This window comes from Rosa chinensis, chromosome 4 (genome assembly GCF_002994745.2).
Source record: "Rosa chinensis cultivar Old Blush chromosome 4, RchiOBHm-V2, whole genome shotgun sequence".
Lineage (NCBI taxonomy): Eukaryota > Viridiplantae > Streptophyta > Magnoliopsida > Rosales > Rosaceae > Rosa > Rosa chinensis.
The window spans coordinates 38,368,459-38,395,084 of record NC_037091.1 but is presented as its reverse complement, the minus strand read 5'-3'; the positions used below and the strand labels follow the sequence as shown (position 1 = coordinate 38,395,084).

At 37.0% G+C, this 26,626-nt stretch overlaps 3 protein-coding genes and 1 pseudogene across 5 annotated transcripts; 1 reads left to right on the top strand and 3 right to left on the bottom strand.

Moving 5' to 3' along the window:
- The first annotated feature begins 168 nt into the window (after positions 1–168).
- On the top strand, positions 169–19,555 carry LOC112197220. 2 transcript variants are annotated; one of them, XM_024337823.2, is made up of 11 exons: positions 14,632–14,831; positions 14,925–15,036; positions 15,127–15,190; positions 15,298–15,399; positions 15,506–15,570; positions 16,398–16,472; positions 16,804–16,883; positions 17,063–17,267; positions 17,706–17,761; positions 18,803–18,896; positions 19,229–19,522. In XM_024337823.2, exons 1-10 carry the CDS (start codon positions 14,773–14,775, stop codon positions 18,888–18,890), a joined length of 906 nt encoding a protein of 301 aa, XP_024193591.1. In that variant the 5' UTR covers positions 14,632–14,772; the 3' UTR covers positions 18,891–18,896; positions 19,229–19,522. The 2 variants fall into 2 exon arrangements, with proteins under 2 accessions (XP_040374018.1, XP_024193591.1); XM_040518084.1 differs by lacking the exons at positions 14,632–14,831; positions 14,925–15,036; positions 15,127–15,190; positions 15,298–15,399 and adding exons at positions 169–300; positions 407–508 and having other exon boundaries at positions 19,229–19,555.
- On the bottom strand, positions 1,553–3,276 carry LOC112197221. 2 transcript variants are annotated; one of them, XM_024337824.2, is made up of 3 exons: positions 2,663–3,276; positions 1,764–2,564; positions 1,553–1,662 (listed from the first exon to the last, which is right to left on the bottom strand). In XM_024337824.2, exons 1-2 carry the CDS (start codon positions 2,789–2,791, stop codon positions 1,827–1,829), a joined length of 867 nt encoding a protein of 288 aa, XP_024193592.1. In that variant the 5' UTR covers positions 2,792–3,276; the 3' UTR covers positions 1,553–1,662; positions 1,764–1,826. The 2 variants fall into 2 exon arrangements, with proteins under 2 accessions (XP_024193592.1, XP_024193593.1); XM_024337825.2 differs by having other exon boundaries at positions 1,607–1,659.
- LOC112197218 lies at positions 10,256–13,529 on the bottom strand (annotated as a pseudogene).
- Positions 19,556–20,659: 1,104 nt separating the features above from the next.
- Positions 20,660–23,513, bottom strand: LOC112197219 (pre-mRNA-splicing factor CWC25 homolog). The gene is made up of 4 exons (XM_024337822.2): positions 23,193–23,513; positions 22,923–23,061; positions 22,647–22,820; positions 20,660–21,906 (listed from the first exon to the last, which is right to left on the bottom strand). Exons 1-4 carry the CDS (start codon positions 23,378–23,380, stop codon positions 20,827–20,829), a joined length of 1,581 nt encoding a protein of 526 aa, XP_024193590.1. The 5' UTR covers positions 23,381–23,513; the 3' UTR covers positions 20,660–20,826.
- Positions 23,514–26,626: the final 3,113 nt, after the last annotated feature.

Below are 26,626 nucleotides of genomic sequence, written 5' to 3'. Positions count from 1 at the left end.
GGTGCGGTAAAAACCGTAAAATGCTCAAATCCTCTGCTTGTAACAGTGAAACTGGGCCAGGTGATAGAAAAAATATAGTAAACAATTGCATAGACAAGATTGTAATCGGAAAAGTGGGAATCTTTTACCAACTGAGCAAATTGGGTGGAGATCTTCACGCTTTAATTCATATGTGGCTAGGAGAGTGTGGCCTTTGCCCCAAAGTGTAGTAGTGATTGTGCATGTAAATGTTGCAGAGTAGAGTTGAAAAGATAGTATCTGATTGCTCTGATGTTGGTCTGTTGGGGGATCAAGATTTTGGTAAGTTCACTACAAGCAGCTTAGTTTTTTACTTTACTGGGCGGTTGTGGGGGTGTGAAATTTGGAGCTTTTACTTGCTGCTTAATGTGATTTTTTCAATTTTTAGAAGCATATATGGGACGTTTTGAGCTGGAGCTTAGCTCCGTGGAGGCTGAGAGCGCTAGGGTTTCCGATGAAATTGAGGGTCTTGTTCGAACCCGTGAGGAAGGTGAGGGTACTATCTTGGTCTGGCATGCTACTGCACATTGACATGTAAATGACACGTGATGGGATAATGTTTTTGTTTCTTATGAGTTTATTTTTTGGATCTGCAGATTTTAATAGGCTCAATGTTGATATTGGGCAGTTGAAATGTTCATTGGATTTTGTTGGATCACAGGTTGGTTTTCTGTTGATAAATCGTTGGATAAAATATGGCCTCGGCCTCTTTGGTGGTAATATAAGTAATGCCAGCCTATTTGATTGTTAAGAAACTTGGGTTCTAGAAACCAATCATTGGTTTAATTGGTTGCACTTGAGTTTGATAGGATTTCCACATGAAGCACAATCTTATAGATGGGTGGTTTTCTGTGCTCATGTCCCTGAAATGGGTAGAAACACTCAGCATTACTGCTGGATGTGTTCACTTTCATTAATCTTATAGTTCCTCTGATGCGAGATTGACATTTTTGGGCCTTTAGTTGTGCTGGTCCGGTGGTCCCTCTAAACCTTTTAAAAGCTTGATGGTTCTTTTCCTACCGAAGAATGGTACTGAATTCCTGGTTAAGCTTACCCTGGAACCACTATGTTCATGCATATGATCATCTCATACCATTTTGCTACTGTATTGGGTTTTATTGGATACCTATAACCAGATCTTTTCTCATGAGGTTATGCATTAATTAGACATTGGATTTAGTCATAATTATAGTGTTTGTATACGTATTGTGATTTAGCCATTTCTCCAAATACTCTTCAATTGTAACTCTAATATCTAATTTTTCCATTCTCGATCTGATAGATGGGGTGGTTTTATCTCCATACTGTCAAGGAGTATAAATAAAATATGAACCAAGTTTTGTTTTCTTTTTCATAAAAGTGGTGTTTCATGAAGCCAAAATAAGCACCACATTACTAGATTCCATTTCTGAATCCACATTGCAGTGGTTTAACAAAAGTGTAGGACAGAATTGTCAAGCACACCAAACAACCAGCAGAACAACAAACCCAGACCATCTTCTAGTTCTAAAGAAAGAACAAGCAAGCAGTAATTAGCCGAGGGAGAGAGTAGTTGACCATCACATGACAGCACAGCTAGTAGTCTAGTGCCTGATCTGCCATACATCAAGGGCATCCTTCAAGACTTCGGCAGATGAAAGGCTTCTTTGAGAATGCAAAAAAGAACAAACAATATTCATTAACTAGTAGGAGAACTAACAAAGTTTTCGATTATTGAGTAAGAGCAAGAAATGGTGAATTCGTACCTGAAAATCAACTTATCCATCAGTCAGCGCTTCCACTGGTATTAGGTCAACTCCATGGGTGATTTATTTAAATCTTTTTGTTGGACCAGGTTGCCCATCATGATCGAAGTGTTCAACACCTCGCTTGGTACTAATGCCTCCTGATAATACTGATGATGATGTAGATACAGTGGCAGCTTCTGCTTTGTCAAAATCACAACTCAATCCCAGCTCAGAAATACTACCAGTTCTCTTCCTATATCTCTTTTCTGCCGAGTCTTCACTACTTACATCATCTTCATCACCGTCGTCCTCCTCCTCGTCATAATCATGGTCGTCGTCGTCGTCATAGGGCACACTAGCCAGGTGGACCCCACAGCTTCTGAAGAGAAACCCTTGACCGCCAATATAGAAAAAGCTAAGTTGACACGAATAAGGTGTCCATTGATCACTCTTTGCATCTACCTCTTTCTTGATGCCAACATTCCGTGGAATATATTTCAGCCACACATGAGTTGATGGCTCTGTTTCTGTTGCTTCAAGGTAACACCCTAATGTAGTGCAGTCATCCATGTCTACTTCATTGATTGTAATGTGGAGACCAAAACTGCAGTCACCAGAATAATCTTGCGTAGCTTCAAAAACAGCACAAACAACAAGCCCTGTTTTCTCCCATTTCAAAGTCCTAAGGATATCAATCGAAAGGTCATATATATAATCCTCAATACGCATAATCACACACACTTCGAGCTTACGCCAATCAAACCACTTTGGAACTTCACTTCCTGGAAGTATGACCTCAAACTCAGATTTCTTATATACCTGTACATAGATATAGACATATAAGTTAACTTGTTTAGTTACATGGTATTAACGATTGCTTGATTAGAAAGAGGAGAGAGAGAGGTCTACGAGAATACCTGATTCAGTACTAATGCCTCTGCTATCTTTGACACGACCTCATTCAGTTCCACTGAATCTGCCATCTCTGACTCAACGTCGAAGCCAATATTATCAACCAGTAACCTATGGCAATTAGACAAGTCCATCGAATTGAGGAATTGAGTGTCATTGAATTCCAGTATCCTGGACAATGTTGGAAACTTTTCCAGTGACACACAACCGCCAATGTCTATCACTTCTATATATGGTGGAAGTTCTAAGATTTCTCGAAGACTCGTGCAACCATGCAAATTAAGATGACACAGCCAGAGAAATTTGCTAATACATATAGGAAGAATAACAAAATTGCTTCGTGATAGATTGAGTCTCTTTAAGGTGAACAAGCAATCAAGACTAGCCAGGAAATCATAGACTGACAGTAAATTGCATCCTTCAAATGGTAGGTTTGTTAGCTGGGGAAACAGTTGTAATGAACCATAGTTGCTATGTGAGATGTTTGAATTAGCTGGAAACACCAGAGGAAGTGATTCTGCAACTGCTGGAACTTCAAAGCTCGCCTTTGTTGGAAATACAACAAGATTTGGGCACCCACAGAGATTAAGATACAATAGATGTTGCAACCCGTAAATACTCTGCGGCACATTGTAAGATCAAATATGGACATAACACATATCATCATAAAGTAATTGATGATTAGCTTAATATCAATCCTAGTTTAACATGGATACAAACAGTAAATCAATACTTGTAACTTAATGAAGCAGTGTATCTATTCATTAAGGTAAGTAATCCTATTCTTAGTCTGCAAGAAAGATTACAATGAAGTGTTACATTAAGAATCTAACTAGGAAACCTAAACCGATATGGATAGCTTTAATGGGAAGCTTCTTGAGGGTTAAGTCTCCTATATATACAGATGAATTGGTCCCTGATTACTACCGACGTTTTGCATATTGTTCTGTCCATTGAGAAGCAAGTTGGTAAGTAACAGAAGGCCATATTCAGTGTTCGTGTTTGTAGCATAAGATGGAATCCATGCCAGTGATTGCTGAAGGTAAGCCTTAATCCCTTTTATGATTGTGTGCATATATTGTGAGCATGTATATGGTTTTTAACAATTGGTATCAGAGCATAGGCTCACATATATCAAAATCGTTTTAGGGTTTTGCAAAACAAATACAAAAAAAAAAAAAAAAAAAAGGTTTTTGCTTTACGGGTCAAGTAACTGACCAAGTCACTGACCATGTAACTGGTCATGTAACTTATCAAAGTAAGTTACTTAAGTCGATTGCTGCATCTGGTTAATTATCAAATTCACGCTTCCGCTGTGATTTTTAGCAGCAAATTGGGGAAAAAGCAAAAACAGGTTTTTCTATGGAAATTGATTTCGATTCATAGCATGATAATTGAATTTTGATTGTGCTCAAGAACACTAGTTGCATTCCCGGCGTGCGTTAGGTTAGAGTAGATGGTGACCGGATGAAATTTACAATTTCTTGATTGTTTTGTGGTTTCTTGGAATCGAAACAATTTTGATTGTGCTTGAATATGCATGATGAATTGATTGATGATATGGTATTGTATCTGTCATTGTGTAAAAATTGCATGAAGAACAAAAATCTCCCAGAATTTTTTACACATTATTAAAATTGACAGATATGAGAGCTTAATTTTCTTACAAGGATGAATCTGGGTAGAATATAAAGTTAAAAGCTCATGGGTTTTGTGGTTTTCTGTTGGCATAAGTGATTATGATGCACAAAGCATTCTTCATTGATGTTGGCAGAAAACGATGATCAGGTAACTGACCAACTAGTCAGGTCACTGACCATGTAACTGGTCGGGTCACTGACCATGTAACTGGTCAGGTCACTGACCATGTAACTGGCCAGGTCACTGACCATGTAACTGGCCAGGTCACTGACCATGTAACTGGCCAGGTCACTGACCAAGTAACTGGTTAGGTAACTAATCAAGTAACTGATCGAGTAACAAAACTGAAATTGTGTTTTGTGTTTTAAAACTATGCTTCAGTTTTATCTTCCAAAGAAGTGGTCAAGTATGGTTTTAGAATACAAAACAGCAATATGCGTGCTTGATGAAAATAAATACGGATACTTAGAAATTTTTCTTCTGTCTAAAGATGTGGATAAATTTCTTTGGATAACTTGTTTTCATTGAACATGGTATATTGATAAAGAACTCCAGGATGTTATGTTTCTGCTCAAAAGTGTTGCTTAACATTATTTTTGGTTATGGACTGATATGAATGCAAGTATGGATTGTTTAGGTTTTCTGTATGTTCTTGTTTTGGTTGCTTAAAGCTAAATAAAACACAGAAAACTTAAAGTTATTTTCTTTACAAATTGAGAACTCACACGAATTTTTGTTTTGCTCCTTAGGTAACTCTTACATGAACTTGAACAGTGTCTTGATGCTAACTGGAACCAACTATAGAGCTTGGCTAGATTCTGTAGAGAACTATATGGGAATGCATGAGAACATAGACTATTGCTTCACTGAGGACAAACCTGAAGAGTTAACTGAAAAGAGCACTAAGAAGGAAACTGATCTTTACAAGAAGTGGCATAGATCCAATAGAATGGCTAAGAACCTCATTCGTACCTCTATGTCCAAGACTGTCAGAGGAAGTATAGAAGAACCTGAGCTAGCATCAGATTTTTTGGAACTCATAGGTGCTAAGTTTAAAGAAAGTGAAAAGGCAGAAGCTGCTAGGCTAACCAAGGAGTTTCATGATTTGAAGTACATGGGTTCAGGGGGAGTTAGAGAGCATATTATGAAGATGATCAATATAAATGGCAGACTCAGGGAGCTCTTGATGGGGGTTAGGGATGAGCAGGTAGTGCATTATGCACTACATTCCTTGCCTAACAGTTTTAGTCATCTTAGGACCAGTTACAACTCTCAAAAGGGAAACTGGACTCTAGATGAACTTATATCCATCTGTGTGGATGAAGAATCTAGGATCAAGGAAGAAAAGGAACCTGCTACAACCATTAATCTCATTGAGAAGCCTAAAAGGAAAAAGCCCCAAAATAAGGTCAAGCCTATCAAAGCCATAACTAAGAGTTCAACAGCTGCAGTGGCCAAGGAAAATAGGCCATTTAGGTTCAAGTGCTACTTTTGCAAAAGAGTAGGACACATGAAAAAGGACTGCACTGGCTATAAAAATTGGTTAGCCAAAAAGGGTAAGATTTTTTCTAATACAGTTTTTTCTTTAGAAATTAATCTTATAAATGTTGAACCACAGTCTTGGTGGATAGATTCAGGCTCACCTATTCATATTACTAATTCTTTGCAGGGATTCATAAGGAGGAGAATCCCAAAAAGTGATGAAGTGAACCTGTGTGTAGGCAATGGCATGAGAGTGGCAGTCAAGGCTATTGGAACCTTAAAGCTCGATTTAGGATTAGGAAAATTGTTAGTTTTGGACAATGTTTTTTATGTACCTTCCATGAGAAGGAATTTGGTTTCGGTTTCTCTTTTAGTAAAATCTGGTTGTAGACTTGTTATGGATAGTAATGGAATTCTTATTTCTAAAAATTCTGTTCAAATTGGTTCTGGTGTTATTATGAATGATTATTTACAGTTAAATTGTTCAATGGCTCAACAAGAAATTTTACTTGTTGAAAATAACACAAACAGTACTAACACTTTAACAGGTGTTAAAAGAACCAAACTAAATGAAAAGTCTGCATTTTTATGGCATAGAAGACTCGGCCATGTTTCAAAAGAGAGACTGAAAATTTTGGTGAAAAACAACATCCTAAATGAACTTGATTTTTCTGATCTAACAGACTGTGTTGAATGCTTTAAGGGAAAAATAACTAATACTAGAAAGAAGACTGCATATAGAAGCCAAAATTTATTAGAACTCATACACACTGATATATGTGGACCATTTAGGCATCAAACTATCTGTGGGAATGTGTATTTTATCACATTCATTGATGACTTTTCTAGATACAGTTATATTTATCTACTTTCAGAAAAGGCACAAGCATTGAAAGCCTTTCAAATCTTTAAGTCTGAGGTAGAAAATCAACTGGAAAAGAAAATCAAAACAGTGAGGTCAGATAGAGGGGGAGAGTTCTATGGAAAGTACACTGAATCCGGCCAACAAAAGGGTCCATTTGCCTTGTTTTTGCAAGACAATGGAATTAAAGCTCAATACACAACACCCTATAATCCACAACAGAATGGTGTTGCAGAGAGAAAGAATAGGACTCTTTTGAACATGGTTAGATGTATGATGTGTACAACTGGTTTGCCTAAATTTCTGTGGGGTGAGGCTTTAAAAACTGCAAATTATATTTGCAATAGGACACCTAGCAAAGCCATAGAAAATACTGCTTTTGAGCTTTGGTGTGGCAGGAAACCTAGTCTTCATCACTGTCATGTTTGGGGATGTCATGCAGAAGCTAGGATTTATAATCCAAGCTTGAATAAACTTGACCCCAAAACTGTTAGTTGCTATTTTATAGGTTATCCAGATAAATCTAAAGGCTATAAATTATATTCTGCTCATCATTCACCTAGAATTTTTGAAACACATCAAGTAAAGTTTCTAAGTGAAAAAGTTCACAATACAAACCTTGAGGATTTAACCTCAGATTTTGAGGAAATTGTGTCAGATGAGAATATAAGTGTAGCATTGCCTTTAGAACAAGATGTAACTGATCATGTCACTGGCCACGTAACTGACCATGTTACTGACCAAGTAACTATACCTGGTCGAGTGACTGGCCAAGTAACTGACCATGTAACTACCCAAGTAACTGTACCTGGTCAAGTCACTGCCCATGTCACTGACCATGTCACTGCCCATGTAACTGCCCATGTCACTGACCAAGTAACTGACCACGTAACTGGTCAAGTAACTGAACCTCAAAATCATCCAGTGGCTCAACCTAGAAGATCACAGAGAGCAAGAAAACCAACTTATGGGGGGGAAGAGAGTGACTACATTGTTTATCTACAAGAAGCAGAAATTGAAATGGACTGTGCAGAGGACAATGATCCAACTACATTTAATCAGGCCATTGAGAGTAGTGAATCACATCAGTGGCAGCTAGCAATGGAAGCAGAAATTGATTCCATGAGCCAAAATGCAGTTTGGGAATTAGTTGAACCTGACCCCAACCAGAAGCCTATAGGTTGTAAATGGGTTTTCAAAACCAAAAGAGATGCAAATGGCAATGTAGAGAGACATAAAGCAAGATTAGTTGCCAAGGGTTTTACACAGAAGGAGGGCATTGATTTTACTGAGACTTTTTCTCCAGTTTCTACAAAAGACTCGTTTAGGATAATCATGGCTTTAGTGGCTCATTTTGATATGGAGCTGCACCAGATGGATGTTAAAACAGCTTTCTTGAATGGTGAACTAGATGAAGTGATTTATATGAGGCAGCCAGAAGGGTTTGTACAAGCTAGAAGTGAAAACTTAGTGTGTAAGTTAAGAAAATCAATTTATGGCCTAAAACAAGCTTCTAAACAGTGGTACAAGAAATTTGATTCTGTCATTTCTACTTTTGGATTTACAGAAAATCTTGTTGATGAGTGTGTTTATTTGAAGACTGTTGGGAACAATTTTATTTTTCTGGTACTCTATGTGGATGATATACTTTTGGCTAGCAGTAATATTAAATTGCTTAAAGATACCAAGAGTTTTCTGTCAAGGAATTTTGACATGAAAGACTTAGGAGAAGCATCCTATGTACTAGGTATTGAGATTAAAAGAGATAGGGCACAGAGACTACTTGGTTTGTCTCAACAGAATTATGTTACCAAAATTTTAAAGAGATTTGGTATGGAGAAGTGTGCAGCTGGAGAAGTTTCCATGTCCAAAGGAGATAAGTTAACCAAGAAGCAAAGTCCCAATAGTGATGTTGAGAAAGAAAATATGGAGTCAAAGCCTTATGCCAGACTTGTAGGAAGTCTCATGTATGCACAAGTCTGCACTAGGCCGGATTTGTCTTTTGCAGTAGGGATTTTGTCAAGATTCCAATCTAATCCAGGCCATGAACATTGGGTAGCTGGGAAGAAAGTGTTGAGATACCTGCAGAGAACTAAAAACCACATGCTAGTTTATAGGCAAGTGGAGGATCTGAAACTCATTGGATTCTCAGACTCGGATTTTGCAGGGAATTATCCAGACTCCAAGAAGTCCACTTGTGGATATGTGTTCTTGCTTGCAGGAGGTGCTATTGCTTGGAAAACCATGAAACAAACACTTGTTTCAACTTCTACTATGCAAGCTAAATTTATTGCAGTATATGAAACTGTGTGTGAAGGACTTTGGATTAGGAATTTTCTCATGCAGACCAAAGTATTGAGTCACATTGTGGCTGGAACACTTGTAATTTATTGTGACAATGAGGCTGCAGTTTTCTTTAGCAAGAACAGTAAAAGGTCAAATAATTCCAAGCATATTGATCTAAAGTATTACAGTGTTAGAGAAAGAGTAAAGCATGGTGAAATAGCTGTTTTGAGTATTGACACAAATTCACAGCTAGCAGATCCTTTCACCAAGGCATTGTCAGTAGCAGCATTCCAGAAACATACAGCAAGCATTGGAATTTTAGCTAATTTAGATGCTTAGGTTCAGTAGAAAGTTAGTCCAGTTGGAGCATTTAAAATTCTAAGGTTTTTTGAGTTCTTGTGTTTTAGTTGTGATCTTTTATTTTGTTTATTACAACTTGTTTGTAATGACAGATTTTATTATTAATAAATTTTGAGGTATTTTCAGATTTTGGTTATTACTGCAGTTTTTGTTGAATGTTCTGAAAATTATCGATTTTGTGTTTAAAGTTATACTTGCTATCAGATGGCTTAAATCATGTGAAGCATGATATTAAGGTTCAAGCAATATCTTTAAGCCATCAGTGTTCAGTAAATTTGCTTGAGTTTTTGGTTTTAGAAACATAAAGTAGGACCTAATATATGTTTACTTGTTGATACACATTAACATATATTGTATCACTTCTGGTTTGACATATGTGGATTGCAGGAGCTTGTGTTTGTGGTTTTGAAACTCTGCATTTTTGTTAAAATGTATACTGTTTCTTACTCTGCATAAGTAACTGTGATCTGACCATGTTGGAATGGATTTTCGATTTAAGTTTGTTATCTGGCGCGCACTTCAGTAAGTTAAGTAGGTTTTGATGTTCTCTGGTTCAAATCATCGAGCATGATATGTGTGAGTCCAAGGGGGAGATTGTAAGATCAAATATGGACATAACACATATCATCATAAAGTAATTGATGATTAGCTTAATATCAATCCTAGTTTAACATGGATACAAACAGTAAATCAATACTTGTAACTTAATGAAGCAATGTATCTATTCATTAAGGTAAGTAATCCTATTCTTAGTCTGCAAGAAAGATTACAATGAAGTGTTACATTAAGAATCTAACTAGGAAACCTAAACCGATATGGATAGCTTTAATGGGAAGCTTCTTGAGGGTTAAGTCTCCTATATATACAGATGAATTGGTCCCTGATTACTACCGACGTTTTGCATATTGTTCTGTCCATTGAGAAGCAAGTTGGTAAGTAACAGAAGGCCATATTCAGTGTTCGTGTTTGTAGCATAAGATGGAATCCATGCCAGTGATTGCTGAAGGTAAGCCTTAATCCCTTTTATGATTGTGTGCATATATTGTGAGCATGTATATGGTTTTTAACACACATTTCTAAGGTTTATACATGTATATAAATTTAATTCTTCAAGCTCAACGAGATTTCCAATGGATGAAGGCAATTCTTCAATGGGAGTTCCAGACATGTCCAATTTTCTCAAGGAAGTGAGGTATCCAATCCATGAAGGCAGTTGTTTTATGCCAGTCCCACATAGAGTCAATCTCCAAAGACAATCCATCTTTTCCACAATTTCTACAAAATTCTCAAGGCTTCTGCAGTATTCAAGCCGGAGCTCAATCATGGATTTCCATCTAACTCTTGTTGGAAAAGTTATAAGGCTAGAGCATCCATCAAGATTCAATGTCGAAAGTTTATCAAGAAATCCCACAGAAGGATGTACTTCAACTAAGCTTCTACTATAACATAGATTCAACATCTGTAAGTTCGGGATTTTGGACAAGTCGGAGACTTTTGTTAGATGTTCACAAAAACTTAAATTTATGGATGTCAGGTTTGTAAGATTCTGCGAGATAAAACAGAAATGGATTGAAAAAACAGAGATGGAAAGATTCTTTCACACAACAACGAGTGAAAAATAGTCTGCATACCTTGAATCCCTCCACCAGTCCTGTTATGCGACTCCTAGGCATCTTGAGTACAGCAAGATTCCTTGGATTAAAATTAGATGGCAAAGATTGGAAGGGACAGTTAGGCCAATCTACAACCCTCAAGCTATTGGGCAGATAATCAAGAACTCCAGAAAAGCATCCAGCTCGGTGTATAACAGTCTAAGATTACGCATCTTTGAGAAAGTGGTAATACTTAAGCATATCTCATCTGATTCTTCGGGCAGCTCCACCTTGATGCCTGTAATCTTAGTTGTTCCCTAGTATGAAAATGCAATGATATTAATTATTTGAAACTCTCTCATGTAAAATGCAAGTGTTTCTTATATAGTTTTGTCATAAGATAAGAAACTAGAAATAATTATACTTGCATGAGATAGATTAGAATATGCACTTACTGTATTTTCTGTCAGAACGTTATAAACATCATCATGAAACCACAGCCTGCTACGTTTTCCAGGATCATTGGGCGACTCCTGGTGAACTATGTCTTTACCCATTTCTTCTAGCAAGTCATGCATACGGATACAGTCGTGTTCATCAATATTGATGAGGGCCATTTCAGTGAGCACATTAATACCATTGCCAGGGTTGAGGCCACAACCTGGTAGCATTTCTATCACGTATTTCCTATCTCTACCTTTAAAGAAACATGCAATTTCTAGGAACACTTCCTTTGCAGAATCAACCAATGCATCATAACTAACTTTGAGAATTTCTTGAATTTGAGGACTTTTGAAACCATCTAATGTAGCTTTCCATGTATCTAGATTTCCACCACAGAGATAAGAACCTAGAACTCTCAAAGCTAGTGGAAGGCCTTGAGCATAGCCTATAGCACGTTCTGTGAGTTCCACATAAACCTCCAAAGGTCCTTCTCTTCTGAAGGCATTCCAACTGAAGAGCTCAACTGCTTCATGATAATCTAATTCTTTGACATTGTACATTAAGTCAATGTTATGAGCAACCAGCAATCTTTTATCCCTTGTGGTTATGATAATTAGACTACCCTTACCAAACCAATCAAGTCCGCCAGCTAAGTTATTTAACTGATTCAGGTTATTCACATCATCAAGAACTAGAAGAACACTTTTATAGCGCAACCTTTCCTTTATGGTAGTGATTCCTATAGCAGCATTGGTCACCTTCAATTTTTCTCCCTAGAATCTCAAAAAGAAGGGCCTCTTGTTGTCTGACTAAGCCTCCATAGCACATTGAATTTTCTCTCACACTTTCCAGGAAACATCTACCTTCAAACTTGTGGGCATTTGAATTATAGACAGCTTTGGCAATTGTTGTCTTACCTATTCCACCAGTCCCCCATATCCCTATCATTTGAACATCTTTACCCTGAACACCTAACAACTTATTTATATCTTGCACACGAGTCTCTATCCCAACCGGGTACTTTGCCACATCCATATACGTATGCTTTACAACTTGCTCTGAGATCTCTTCCACGATGTCATGAATAAGTTTAGATTCAGACTGCCTGACAAGGTACATAAAACTCATTTTGATCAAATGGCATTTTTAGGTGTCAATAATAATTTAGAAACACCTAAAAAATATAAATAGAAATACACTTGCAGATCGAAAAACAAATATTTACTAGATAGTGTATTAGGATTAATTACAATATTCATTTTACTTCCACAGCTAGAGTCAGTTTCATACTCTTTCGTTTTGGCCTTTTCAAGGTTGAACCCAAATGAAGGTTAGGCGGTTAGGCCATCACTATTATATGATATTATTAAAGATTGAATGATAAAATGAGGGGATGTAACATCAGAGTCTCCTACAATTGGACAAAAAAAAAACATGAATATCATAAGCAATCAAGTACCATCATCATCATCTCAAAGCGAGCTAAATGGGATACCTCATTACATTCGACATGTTCAGAGTGAATGCCGGAAAAAAGACCATGAACTAGCTACCTCATAGTTTCATACTGAAGAAAAGTTACCTACTACTGTTACTATATTATTACATAAATTAAAGCATGATTATATTATATTAAGGTTGAGAAATTACTCTTTTGAAAGAGGCCATCCAGACAAATTTGCTGCTTTTGAAAGAGCCGCCTTCCAGTTCTGAACCTTTTCCACGTTATGTTGGAATCGGTGTGCCAGATTAGCCAATGCCTCACCAAAACTTCCTCTATGGTTTCGTATATCCGACGGATCCACTTTGTAAAAGACTGGTCGAACCAGTTGCTGTTTTGATTCTTTGCACTCGAGGATCTTGACGAGTTCATCCAAGCACCACTTGGAGGATGCATAGTTTTCAGAGAACACAACGATTGAAATCCTCGACTGTTCAATTGCTTGGAGAAGCGCCGTAGATATTTCTTCTCCTCTTGTGAGCTCATCATCCATGAAGGTGTTGATTCCCTTCTGACGCAACGCGCGGCACAAATGGCCTGTGAAGTTGTTGCGTGTATCCTCCCCTCTAAAACTCAGAAAGACATGGTATTTCCATGGATGGTTGGAAGAAGAAGAGGAGAAGGAAGCTGCTTCAAATTCTGTCATTGAGAGCAGATTGTTCGATCAAAGTAGATTAACTAGAACGAGCTTTCAGAATGGTTGACTACATATGTGAATCGATAACTTAAAAGACGGGGGGTCGATCGACTTCTTGTTATACTTAAATATTTACAGACAATGCTAGCTGTTTCCTATTATCTTCATGGCTACATGTCAATGCCAATTAATTAAAGTGAGGCAGCATCTAGGCAAGTTCATCTATTTCTTTGTTTTCTTTTTTATTACCAACGCGTTTTCTGAAGTCAAATTGAAACCCTCCTCACCTCGATCACTAAGTAGTGTTCCACTCTCAAAGTCAGTGACATATATAATATATGGTGCGTCGCCAATGAATCTGGTATTGCCTATACATTTATGTTTAATGGTGTACGTAGCGATTTAGGCAAAACTCGTGCTTTCTTTGTTATCAAATCTACATCAAATCCACCCCAGCAAACCTTTTACATAGCATTCAGGTGTCTAACAATTAGTGTTTTCTTCATATCTTTGATATACCTAATTTCGATCACCTTCTGATTGCTCTCTATGACTCTATATTATCAGCTTTTTAAGAAATGCAACAATTGATCATTTGTCTTTTGTCACTACCTACACCAACTCATAATTCCATAATCATTTTCTCCTTCTGGGTATCACTGATCAATGAGATATGTACGTTATGAGTTTGCGCTAATTACCTTTTGAAGCAATGTCATTTTAGATTGATGGTTTCATGTCTGACACTCTTTAACATATCCTGACACACCTTTGTTTATATCCGGACATTATCAATTGACTTTGACTTCTCGACACTTTTCAGGACAAAATATCGATATCATGTAACAATAACCGACATTTTATCACTTTTTGGGCTGTCTTTCTATAAAAAAAAATAATAATAAAAAAATAGGAAACAAAACTAGGTTTATTTTACCCCCTCAATAATTGCAACATTGATTCCCAACTCTAGGCTATAAGACCTAGATTACCCAGTGGGGGAAATGAAACAGAATCTCTTGATCTAGGGCATCACTATTTTTTTTTTAAATTTAAATTAATCAATTAATTTACTATTTATTGAAGAAATGACCTAGATAATTTATTTATCATCTCTATATCTACAACGTATAGTGTTATTGTGTCTGTGATTAAGTCAAGTTTAAAACCGGGTCGGCCCAAATTCAGACGCAGCCCACAATCCGCTGTTTCATTTTCTTCAGTTTTCTCTCCATCACCCTCTGCTATTTCAAACTCCGCTGCCGCTTTCACTTTCGGAGTTTTAGGGGCGGGAGCCGGTGACGGAAGAAATGGAAGACCCGGTTCCTTCTTCATCAGCCCCACCACCCGACCTCACCACCATTCACAGGTCTCAATCTCTCTCCCTCTCTCTATTTCCGCCTCACATTCTTGTTCAATTTTCTCAATCAATTAATGCTTTCCCTCTTTCCAAAATTTGAAGACGAGTGCTTGAGCTCGAAGAGATTCTCGAGCGGTGCCGCCGAGACGATGATTCCGAATCACCTACTGCAGATTCTCAGGATTTACTTAACGACTGCGCTGTGTTTCTCCGGGTAATTTTGAATTTACCCCCCTCTCTCTTTTGGTTCAATTTCTTAATTTTCGTTTACAGTTTTCTCTCATTGTGCATGTAAATGTTGCAGAGTAGAGTTGAAAAGATAGTATCTGATTGCTCTGATGTTGGTCTGTTAGGGGATCAAGATTTTGGTAAGTTCACTACAAGCTGATTAGTTTTTTACTTTATTGGGCGGTTGTGGGTTTGTGACATTTGGTACTTTTTACTTGCTGCTTAATGTGATTTGTTTAATTTTTAGAAGCATATATGGAACGTTTTGAGCAGGAGCTTAGCTCCGTGGAGGCCGAGAGCGCTAAGGTTTCTGATGAAGTTGAGGGTCTTGTTCGAACCCATGAGGAAGGTGAGGGTACAATCTTGGTCTGGGATGCTACTGCACATTGACTTGTAAATGACACATGAGGGGATAATGTTTTTGTTTCTTATGAGTTTTGTTTTTGTATCTGCAGATTTTAATCGGCTTAATGTTGATATTGGGCAGTTGAAATGTTCATTGGATTTTGTTGGATCGCAGGTTGGTTTTCTGTTGATAAAACATTGTTAAAATATGGCATCAGCCTCTTTGGTGGTAATATAAGTAATGCCAGCCAATCTGATTGTTAAGAAACCTTGGTTTTAGAAGCCAAACATAGGTTTAGTTGGTTGCACTTGAGTTTGATAGGGTTTCCACATGAAGCACAGTCTTATAGATGGGTGATTTTCTGTGCTCGTGTCCCTGAACTTGGTAGAAACACACAGCATTACTGCTGGATGTGTTTATTTTCATTAATTTTATAGTTCCTCTGATGCGAGATTGACATTTTTGGGCCTTTAGTAGTGCTGGTCCCTTAGTAGTGCTGGTCCCTCTAAACCTTTTAAAAGCTTGATGGTTGTTTTCCTACCGAAGAATGGTACTGAATTCTTGGTTAAGCTTACCCTAGAACCAATATGTTCATGCATATGATCATCTCATACCATATTGCTACTGTATTGGGTTTCATTGGATACCTATAACCAGATCTTTTCCCATGAATGCATTAAACATTGGATTTAGTCATAACTATCGTGCTTGTATACATATTGTGATTTAGCCATTTCTCCAAATACTCTTCAATTGTAACTCTAATATCTATTTTTCAAAGTTCTCATCATTCCACTGTGCAGTAAACTACACTTGCTATGATCTCTTGCCTTTTTTTTTTGTTTTTTTTTTTTACTTTTCCTTTCGTTCATCTATGTAGCTTTTGTACGTACACGTGTAAGTATATGTACATGTCCATGCACATATCACACATGATTGTATGAGTTTAACTTTAATCACATACAAAATCTCTCAACGTCATTATTGCCTAACATTTGTAGGATCTGGAGAAAGCAAAACTGGGTGCAGATGCTGATTGCCCTTCCTATGGAAAAGATAATGAAGACAAATTCAAGGTTCCATTCAAAATCTTAGTACATGGTAATAGTGTTTGCCTGTAGGGTATTATCCTGAATAAGAGCGTAAGATTTAAATGATATATACAGGCATTTTGAGATGGCATCTTACTCACAAATGTTGATTTGAATATTTCTTATAATTGTGTTCGACACAACATTATTTTTTGTGAAACTTTTTCCATTACCTTTGAAGTATTTTTTGTAACTGTAGTTAAACAGCACTATATCTGTCTTATGCTTCGCTAGTTACCCTTATGTCAGGAGATTAATAAAGAAATTTCGATTCTGGCTCTTTTACCATTTAAGGTATCTTATGTTTACCTTGCAGCTACTGGAACTTGAATATCAGATTGACAAGAATCATATAATTTTGAAGTCCCTACAAGATTTAGAATGCAAACTTAAATGGTAACTATGGCACTTTGTTCTGGTTTTTGGATGTCTGTAATTATGTATTTCATAATTATCATTAACAATGATATACATGGGGTGTTATTCTTTGTTCCATTTTCAAATTATATATAATACATATATATTATACTATATATATAATTTTTTTTATATTTGGTTTTCTTTCATGAATGCAGGCTTGATGCCACCGAACAGTTTGAGGATGCATTTTCGGGTCTCATGGTCATTTCTTTTGAGGAAAACTGTATTAGGTTGTCACTTAGGACATACATTCCAAAGTCAAAAGGTCTGTCCCAACAAATAATTGAAGATACCACATCGGTGAACCATGAGCTACTCATTGAACTAATGGAAGGGACTATGGACTTGAGGAATGTTGAGGTATCAAAATACAAGATTCACAACTTATCTTCATCAGTTTACTTGCTTAATTATATACTCATACAAATTTATTGGCTGTATAGTTTGTGATGTGAAACTATTGTGTTGTGGTTGATGGAGAGGGAGTAATACATGAATGTTCTATAAATGATTTCCTTCAGCAGATATAGGATTAAGATGAAGTTTTATAGTGCTTTTATAACTTGTGGTATGTGGTCTCACACAGTAGAATTTTGTTAGTTTGAGCAGTTTTGCTGTCATTTGTACATAAAAAACAAGCATTGATTCATCATGTAAAATCTTCTGTACACTTCGGATCGGTGGTACACCATATCTTATGAATCTTTTAAACAAATTACTAATGCTATCTAATCTAGCATAAGCCCCTACACTCTGGATCATTTAAATGAATAGCTAAAGCTTTCTCGTCGTGTCCAGATTTTTCCAAATGATGTATGTGTAAGAGATATTCTTGGTGCTGCAAAGTCTTTGAGGTTCGTTTCCTTTCCCTGTCTTAAGATTTCTGTTCCCCCCTCCCTCCTTCTATTCTCCTTTAGTTCTGTCTTTGTTATTGCTTTGCTTTCCCCCAACCACATCTTTTGCTGTTGTAATTGTTAGTGCTTCAAAAGTTATAAGGTGTACGGTAACTAAATCCCTGTAACAGTAAAGAGATTCAGAATTTGTCTCACTTCCCTTTAATATGTAGTCTTTTCTTTCCCCACTTGTAATAATCTTGACAGTTTCAAGCATCTTTTTTGTATTCTCTTAACTTTTACTTTTCTTAAAGTAATCCTTTCTAGTTTATCTTGTACAGTAGGCCATACAGAACACGTGGATGGGAAAACAAAACTGCAACTTGAGTAGAAACAAAACAAAACAAAAAAGTATCAGAAATCATCGGAAACAGAGATTCTAGGATTTGAATTCAAAAACGTGCAGACACCAGAAGCCTTTGGCTGATCACTACACACACACACACACTCAATACCCAGCCACATTCTAAGCAGGTTTTGTTCTTTTTAAGGGTTCTGTGTTTTTTTTTTCTTTGATCAGGTGTCCTCTCTCAATTTAATTCGTCTTAAATGCTTAGACACTAGTTGCTGGCTCTTCTTTGTTAGTATAATAGCTCAGTGGGCTCATGTATTTTATCTGCTGTCTGTGGAAGTGAAAGTCTAGGGTTCATTTACATATTATCAAGTGGTATAAAAGTAATAAAACTATAAATACAATATACCAAAGAGTTGTTGGTCTAGCGGTCAGGCCCTTGGTTTGCTCCCAAGTGGTCTGGGGTTCGACCCTCTCCCAAGGTACCCACCTAGCAATTGCTAGAGTTTCCAGTTCCCCAAATGTTGTGGGGTCAGGCGGGGGACCTAGGGATTAGTCGGGTCAAAGACTCGGATACCCTAGTCTCAAAAAAAAAAAAAAATAAATACAATATTGACATACATTTTATTTACATTTTCTAAAGAGGTGATGTTTTATGAACAAAGTTTATCGCCACACTAATAGATTTCATCTCTGAATCCACTTTGCAGTAAATCTTCATTGCAGTGGTTCGTAACAAAAGTGCAGGACAAAATCGTTAAGCACCATGGGGCGTCTAGTTGGAAAGAGTGCAAATAAATCAAGGTGACAATTCTTTAACCATTTATGCTTTTATTATCGATGGTCTAAATATTGCCCCAGATAAATGAATTGTATATTTGAATAATTTGTCAGTGTTATATAAGAGCTCATTCAGTAAATGTTTCTGTTTTCTATTTTTCATCCACAATGGAGTTCAACGGAAATGAGAGATGAGAGTAGATATAATTGTTTTTAAAATCAAAACATCAAAAAAATTGCGAATGGTTTATAGATTTACAAATCACAATAGCTATACTTCGTTTCCTCATCTTTCCCTTTTAAACATTACGGAATGAGTTGTAAATTCGTTTTCACACAAACATAATTCCGTGCAGATTCTTGTCATTCTCGTTGGACCACTTGGCTAGAGATGAGATGCTCTCACGTGGTTGGAGATGTGGATGCATTCATTAAGGTCTCTCAAGCTTGGCCATTGTTTAGTTCTCCATTGAATGCGATTCTAATCATATTTGTGTTTTGTATGCCAAGTATGTTCAGGATTTCAGCAATCAGCGCTCCTGTATGTTAACAATGACATCTGATTATACCCAACATGCATGGTTTTCAAACAAATCACTGTTGGTTATGTAGTTGATTAAGATTTGTGTACAAAAAAAACTGTTTAAGCTTTTAGTGTTTCCCAAATCATTTTTAAGTACCTACATGACTACTGAAGGCTTAGTTTTCTTGATGAAGTGAACAAAAATGAAGGAAAATGAAAAAAATAAGTCAATCCGATCAGTGCATTCATGGTCGGCAAGTGTGATGGTCTCACTGCTGGCGTTAAAAAACCTTGTGAACTGACCTAGGTTACAGGTGTAGTTCTGGGTGTATTGATCCCATCAACCTTTGTAATCAAGTATTCATCTACTCAGAAGCAAAGAAAATCATCTCTGATCAGTGCAGATTTTAGCATCCAGAACTAGTGTAAGAACTGGCAAATTGATGCAACATCTGAAGGCTTAGTTTTCTCCATGAAGTGAACAAACAGAAAGAAAAAAGAAGTCCAAAAAGCTTTTAATCAAGTATTCATTTACCAAAAAGTAAAGGAAGTTATCCCTAATTAGTGCAAATTTAGCATTGCAAACTCGTAAAAAATGGGCAAATTGATGCTAAGCTAACTATCAATAAACTTGTTCGGGCCTTTGGCCAACGGATTGGGAAACCAAACATTCAATCGCCAGAGCAAAATGAGAGAAGCAAATAGATAAACAACGGGCACAACTAGAGGGATACGAGGGGAAGTAAAACTTCTTCATCTCCCTTGAGATGTCACTGCACCCCAAGTAGCTGGTTCAGAACCCGGTCAGCCATTGTTTGTCAAGACCATAACAAGTCAGTGTGGCCAAAAGATGTGGTATTCTATTCCACTTAGACAGACCAATTCCCAACTTCCAAATTTGTGATAATAAACACAAACTGATCTGTACCTTGTGCAAAATAGCAACAGCTTTGTGCCTTTACAATTACATGTAAAAATCCATTTGCTAAGAATTTACTTTATGCCCTCAAAAAAAAAAAAAAAATAATAATAATAATAATAGTAGTGCGTACAACAACCTTTCATGAGAGCAATAGAACTCCACAGAATCGGAATGGTTTCCGTATCAGATACTAAAATGATAAAAAGTCCTACTCTTGAAACCAATATCAAAACATAATCCAAGATCATGCACACAGAAAACATATATCATATACAATCGCAGAAGCGTATATGAGAGTGAAGTGAAATTGACTGTATTGATAACCAGGGTTGCAAGAGCAGATCAAAGGAAATAACAATGATTTTTCAAATAGATTGATAACCAGGGTTACATTCAGTTATCATTACACATGGAGAAGCATCAACTATTGGTCTGTAAATTATGTAGAACAAAGGAAAGCAAACAGCTAGAATCACTGTAACAGGATAAAACAACAGAATGCAATGGCATTACCGTCGAAATGCATTGCTTTCACTTGCTTCAGACCTGCCCTGCAAATAATGTGTTCTGCGACGGACACTCTCCTCTATTGTTGAGCTTCCTCCCTTCCCAGAACCATAAACACTAGTTTTAACAGCATCCAAGAAATTCTTACCGCCAGATCTGATAGCTTGGGTAGCTTCTCGTGCATCATTCTCGTCAGCCTTCTTCAAACGTTTCCATCTTTGTTCTTCATGCAACTCAGCATCCATCTGCATCTCCTTTAGCCTAGCAGCTCTTTCTTCTTCTGAAAGTTTAGGTGGAACAAACCGACGCTTGTTGTGGGATTCATTTCTACCTCTCATGGAATAGTTTTCTTGTTCTGAATTTTCATGTCTTCCCTTGACAATACCTTGACCGTCGTCTTTTGCCCTTGTTATGGCATGATCTGTCTCACTTCGACGTGCTCTGTTATGTAGCCCGTCTTCTGAATCTGAATGCTTGACATGCTTCTTCTCACTTCGACTTGTTCTGTTATGTAGTTCATCTTCTGAATCTGCATGCTTACCACGGTTTCTCTCACTTCGACTTCTTCTGTTATGTAGCTCATCTTCTGAATCTGAATGCTTGCCACGGTTCTTCTCACTTCGACTTCTTCTGTAATGTAGCTCATCTTCTGAATCTGAATGCTTAACACGGTTCTTCTCACTTCGACGTGCTCTGTTACGTGATGTATCCTCCAAATCTGAATGCCTAAAATGGTTTTTATCACTACTACGTGCTTTGCTACGCAATTCATCTTCAGAATCTGAATACTTAGCATGGGTTTTCCCACTTTGGCGTGCTCTATAACGTGATTCATCTTCAACATTTGACTGCTTAACATGGTTCTTCTCACTTCGATGTGCTTTTTCATGTGGTTCATCCTCTGCTTCTGAATGCTTAACATATTTTGATGCCTTACGATGACTATTCTTCCTCCTTTCCATATCAGCTGTGTCATCTTCTGAATCAGACGTTTGCTTCCGGTGCTTTGAAGAATCTTTACGGTGTTTCTTCCGATGTTCCTTCTTGTCACGCTCTTTTTCCTTAGGCTTCTTTGCTTCAACCTGGTTAAAGATATACAAAGATTAGATTATTGCACACTGAACATTTCCCTTCAGTAATATATCCCATCCATTTCAATCAATTATTTCAAATAATTGAAAGAATGTTATAAAGATATCAAACTAATCACCACATTGACTAAAACCTTGTAAGTAAAGAATCAAAAGATCCAAACATGCCCATAGTAATAGGCTGTTCTTGTCATGCAAGGGTATAAACTAAGCAGCTGAAGGTGAATAAAGTAAAATTAGCCCTGCTAGAAGAACTTACTTACTTTCCAAAGGAAAACTAGAAACAGAAAACCTTGATAGAATTACCATGGGCATGGTGATCAAAAGGTCTTCCTACGAAAAACAGACTTAGCTGTATGCTTCTGTAATAAGTACCTAGTCTTGTCTAACCAAGCCAAAGGCACAACATCACTTAGTTTTAACCCTTCATTCCACATATCAGATATCAGCATTCCCAAATCCTTTCTCTTTCTTTGAAGACCCTACGATCTCTGCAGTACACAAATGCAGTGCTGCTGACTACATCTGTTTATCTACGAAGGATTTATACATCTGCAGATTCTTGCAAGATCAAGGATTTATACATAGCTAATTTGCTGTCTAAACCTATCTCATCACACTAAACCCACATTGGAGCTGAAATGTCTAAGCATTTTCAAAGAAATCAAGCAAATGTATCAAATATCTTATAACAATATCCATGAGAATAGAGAAGAAAGAAGAAAACTCACTTGTTTGCGAATCATAGCCATCTGGACAGGATTGTTCTTGATCCGAGAGAGGGCTTCCTGCTCTCGCTGCTTAATCATAAGCAAAGGATCCGAGTGAAGCTTCCTCCATGCATCATTGGCAGACTGAGGCTTGTCTGCTGCGAACAGAGCCCCCGGCGCAGATGATGATGCCTCCTGAAGTCAGAGATAAACAAACCATCAAAACCTCGCAAAAACTTTCATCAAAATTTATACCTATTAATGCGTACAATCAGAAACATAAAAGAGTATAAACACCTTAGCGGTGGCAGCGGCAGCGGCGGAGGAAGAAGACGGTTCTTCAGCTTTGGTGAAGGCTTCCTTGAAATTATCAGAGCCGCCAGGGCGCCCTACGGCCAATCCGGAATCGTAGAGGAACTCCAATCGTTCTTGCTTGCTGCGAGACCAAATCAATTTCAAGATTATTAATCCGGGAATTCAGAAAACCTAAAAACCAAAACCCTAACCCTAAATCGGTGATTGATTAGAAAGAAGAGAAGACAGAGAGAGGAGAATGGAAGGACTTACGGGACGAGGCCGGCTTGCTCCTGGAGCTCACGGAACTCGGAGCGTTCTCTTTCTTCGACGATCTGTTTGCGGAGCTCGTCGAGCTTCTTCTCTTCGGCGGCGTGCTTCTGCTCCGCCTTCCACACGTTCTCTATGTTCCGGAGGCTCCCCGTGTGCCACCCCTTCTTGTTCAGAAACTTCAACGCCATTACGACGTCCCTTCGTTCTTCTTCTTCTTGAGTATTAGTAGAATTCTGAGATTGAAAGAATTCGAGACAGAGTGATCAATCTGTTTTCAGACTCTGGATATTAGGACGATTATGATTTTACAAAAGAAAACAATCTGGATTTTACATAAACGGGCTGTGATAGAAAAAGCCCACTTACTGTAAAACGACTCCCTGTATATTTTATCGTAATACAATCCGCTTTCCTTTTATTTCACGCAAGCCTGTTCACTCGGTCAGTAACTGATCAAGAAAATCATGCTTTAACTACATTTGGATGTAAAGCCAGTGGTGAAAAGAATTATTTTTCAAGTTTAGTTGTTATGTTTTCAATCAGTTAAATTTACATACAATTGTGATTGAGCATAGTTTCTTTGGTTAGTTATTGACCATATGAACATTACTATTGTTTCTTAATTTGAAACGGCACCACATCCTTTGACGTCGATCAAACAATTTTATCGGTGACCACATCCAAAAATTTTTGAAAGAAATGACCTTAAAAGATTAAAAAATTTTGATAACTAGTTTAGTCATAAAGACAATTATGACAATTACAAAATATGATTTTTATTAAGAGAAAAAACAAAATAAAATTTCACTAGCCATTTTTACTTCCCTCTATGCAATAACTGTTTTTCTTCCATTATCTTTTCTTTTTTATTTTCTTTAAATAAAAAATAAATAAAAAACTTGGACACATGTGAAGCATATATAGAGGAATGCTAGTTATTCATAAAAGTATCATTTCCAAAAAAAAAATTTGATAAAAGTAATTTTGATTTAGTTGGCAAAGTTTCGGTGTTATTTTGCTCTTCCTTAAGGTTTGATTTTATTTTTTTTTTAAATGTACATTTTCTATTAGTATTTCCTTAAAGGATTAATGCTCATACACCCCTGATCCATGAAAATACTTCTCATACACCCCAATGTCTTATTTTTCATCCTCCTTACACAACCTTGTTTCCCTTTTCTTCCTCCCTACCCATCTTAGCAGTTTTCCTACCGGTAGTACCCTTCTTTATTGTCTTTTTCAGTTTGTTTTTTTTACGGTCTCTTTCTTTGTTTACTTAACAAATGATTTGTTGAAACGTGGTGGGTCCATCAGACTTTTACCTGTTTAAATATATATGCAGATGTTACAATCATCCTCTATTTCAAAGGAGAACAGTACGGTTTACTATTCATAATTTCGATAGTTGACAGACTTGAGTTAAATGTTATTTGTCATAATACTACAAAAGAATTGAAGAAAGAAAGAGAAAAATTGAGAAAATTGAAAGACTATAGAAACAGTCTGAAAAGAGAAACCCCTAATTACTGGGATCTCATCTTTAGTATCCAAACTAGGATCTATAAAGTTGAGCAGGATATTGAAAATCTCTTATATACTCTCAAAGAGGAACAAAAACCTCTTGATTATTTGAGCATTGGTTAGATCCGCAAACAACTGGTATCAGAGCTTATAAAAGGCTCAGCAGGGGAATCCCCAATGGGGACAATCTCTGATTTGATAATAGAGAGACTGAATTCTCTATTAAAATCTTCTGATGAAAAATATCAGAATCTGCAGAAATAAATATCTAGATATCAAGATCATCTAGAAAAAAATACCTGTTATAATCCACCAATTGGAAAAATTGGAAAACAAACTGGATTATATCAAGGAACTTCCAAAAACGGAAGAAGAAAGGCTAACAAGTGTTAGTAGAAAAATCAATGAACAGCAAAAAACGCTGGATTCTATGAAAAATATACTGAAGGACAAGAAAGTGCCTACAGTAAAAACAAAGAAAGCTAATGGGTTCAAACCATTAGAAAGACCGGAAAAGAATCCTGTTCCAAACATGATTTTTCTGGATCCATCAACTAGTTCTACTAGTATTCGGTATGAAAATCCGAAAGAAATTCGAGATGTCAAAATGATGAGCATCTTCGGGAAAAAGAAAGGAGTACAACTCCTAAATGCTGAAGAATTCGAATTCAACGACATTGAACAGGAGGTAAAAAACTCCGCAATTCCAAAGTTAGATTTTAAACAAATCTACAAAAGGGGAAAGTTTGATCTGTTGGATAGCCACCATTTCAAACTATTGGAATTTACAACCCCCTCCACTACAGGAGAAACTGATCTTCTCTTGATCACTCCTGAAGAAGTTGCCCGAGCACAGTCAAAAAATTATCAATTTATGCATATTGGAGCAGTCCAAGTAGGCATAAAATTACTGGCTCGAGAAGGCATAAACTGTTCAGTTTTATTTGTCCTACAAGACAATAGACTGACAGACTTTCAAGCTAGTCTATTGGGAACACTCGAAGCATCCCTATGCAATCAAGTGGCTTACTTCAACTGCTTTCTAAATTTCTCAACCAGCTTGAAGGATGCAGCTCACTGTCTAAGACTGAGAGTCAAGACAGATAGCATATCTATGAAAAATGATATGCAAGAACTCGCAATAGTATACAGAATATATTACAAACTGATGAGTACCACAGTAGAGCCAAAGACAAGGATATCAAATATCCCTGGTCTTACTACTGGATTCCTCACCAGTCAGAAGAACCATTCGCAACAGCTTCATAAGGTTACTTGGAATGAAGTAACTTTTCCTATTGAATGGAAACTTTCAGGTCCAAAGCTACCAGCAGAAAGTGAAAAAGCTAAAATTTATGAAAGCAGAAAGACTGGAGAAATCAGTCTAAATTTTGACAATCACAGAAAAAGTGATGTCTGTCCTGAGAATATTAGGATAAACAAAAATCTTCTCAGAAGAAGCTACAGCACTAGAGAGGCTAGTGTTAGTGGTACACAAAACTCTGAAGAACCATCAGAGTCCATCACTGAAGAAGAATTAGAAGCTGATCTAAATAGACCAGTAAAAATTCTTAGAGCACAAAAGCTCTATGATCTCTATGAAGAAGCAGAATTCTGCGAAAATCCTGAACGATTAGAAAAACTAATCGAAGAAATGAAAATTTTCAATCCAGGAAAGGAAAGAAAACTCCTTCCCTATCAAGCTATTGAAATGGAAGAAGGAGAGAGCTCCAAAACTTTCATCATTAGAGAAAAGGGAAAACTAAAACTCCCTGTACAGAAAGCCCCTACAGGTAGAAATGGAGAAAGAAATTCTCAAACATTTGTCCCAGAGGACAAGATACCCAGAGTACCAATTTCCAATTATGGTATCTGGCTAGATCTAGACAAAGCTCTAGACAAGAGAAAAACTC

Excerpts from the sequence above, each read along its gene's own strand:
- LOC112197221 (XM_024337824.2), bottom strand. The coding sequence starts at position 2,791 with ATGGACTTGTCTAATTGCCATAGGTTACTGGTTGATAATATTGGCTTC. Across the intron at positions 2,565-2,662 it reads AGGCATTAGTACTGAATCAG|GTATATAAGAAATCTGAGTT; the intron begins GTATTCTCGTAG and ends ATCTATGTACAG.
- LOC112197220 (XM_024337823.2), top strand. The coding sequence starts at position 14,773 with ATGGAAGACCCGGTTCCTTCTTCATCAGCCCCACCACCCGACCTCACC. Across the intron at positions 16,884-17,062 it reads TTAGAATGCAAACTTAAATG|GCTTGATGCCACCGAACAGT; the intron begins GTAACTATGGCA and ends TCATGAATGCAG. Across the intron at positions 17,762-18,802 it reads GGTGCTGCAAAGTCTTTGAG|TAAATCTTCATTGCAGTGGT; the intron begins GTTCGTTTCCTT and ends TCCACTTTGCAG.
- LOC112197219 (XM_024337822.2), bottom strand. The coding sequence starts at position 23,380 with ATGGCGTTGAAGTTTCTGAACAAGAAGGGGTGGCACACGGGGAGCCTC. Across the intron at positions 23,062-23,192 it reads GAGCAAGCCGGCCTCGTCCC|CAAGCAAGAACGATTGGAGT; the intron begins GTAAGTCCTTCC and ends TTGGTCTCGCAG. Across the intron at positions 21,907-22,646 it reads TGGCTATGATTCGCAAACAA|GTTGAAGCAAAGAAGCCTAA; the intron begins GTGAGTTTTCTT and ends ATCTTTAACCAG.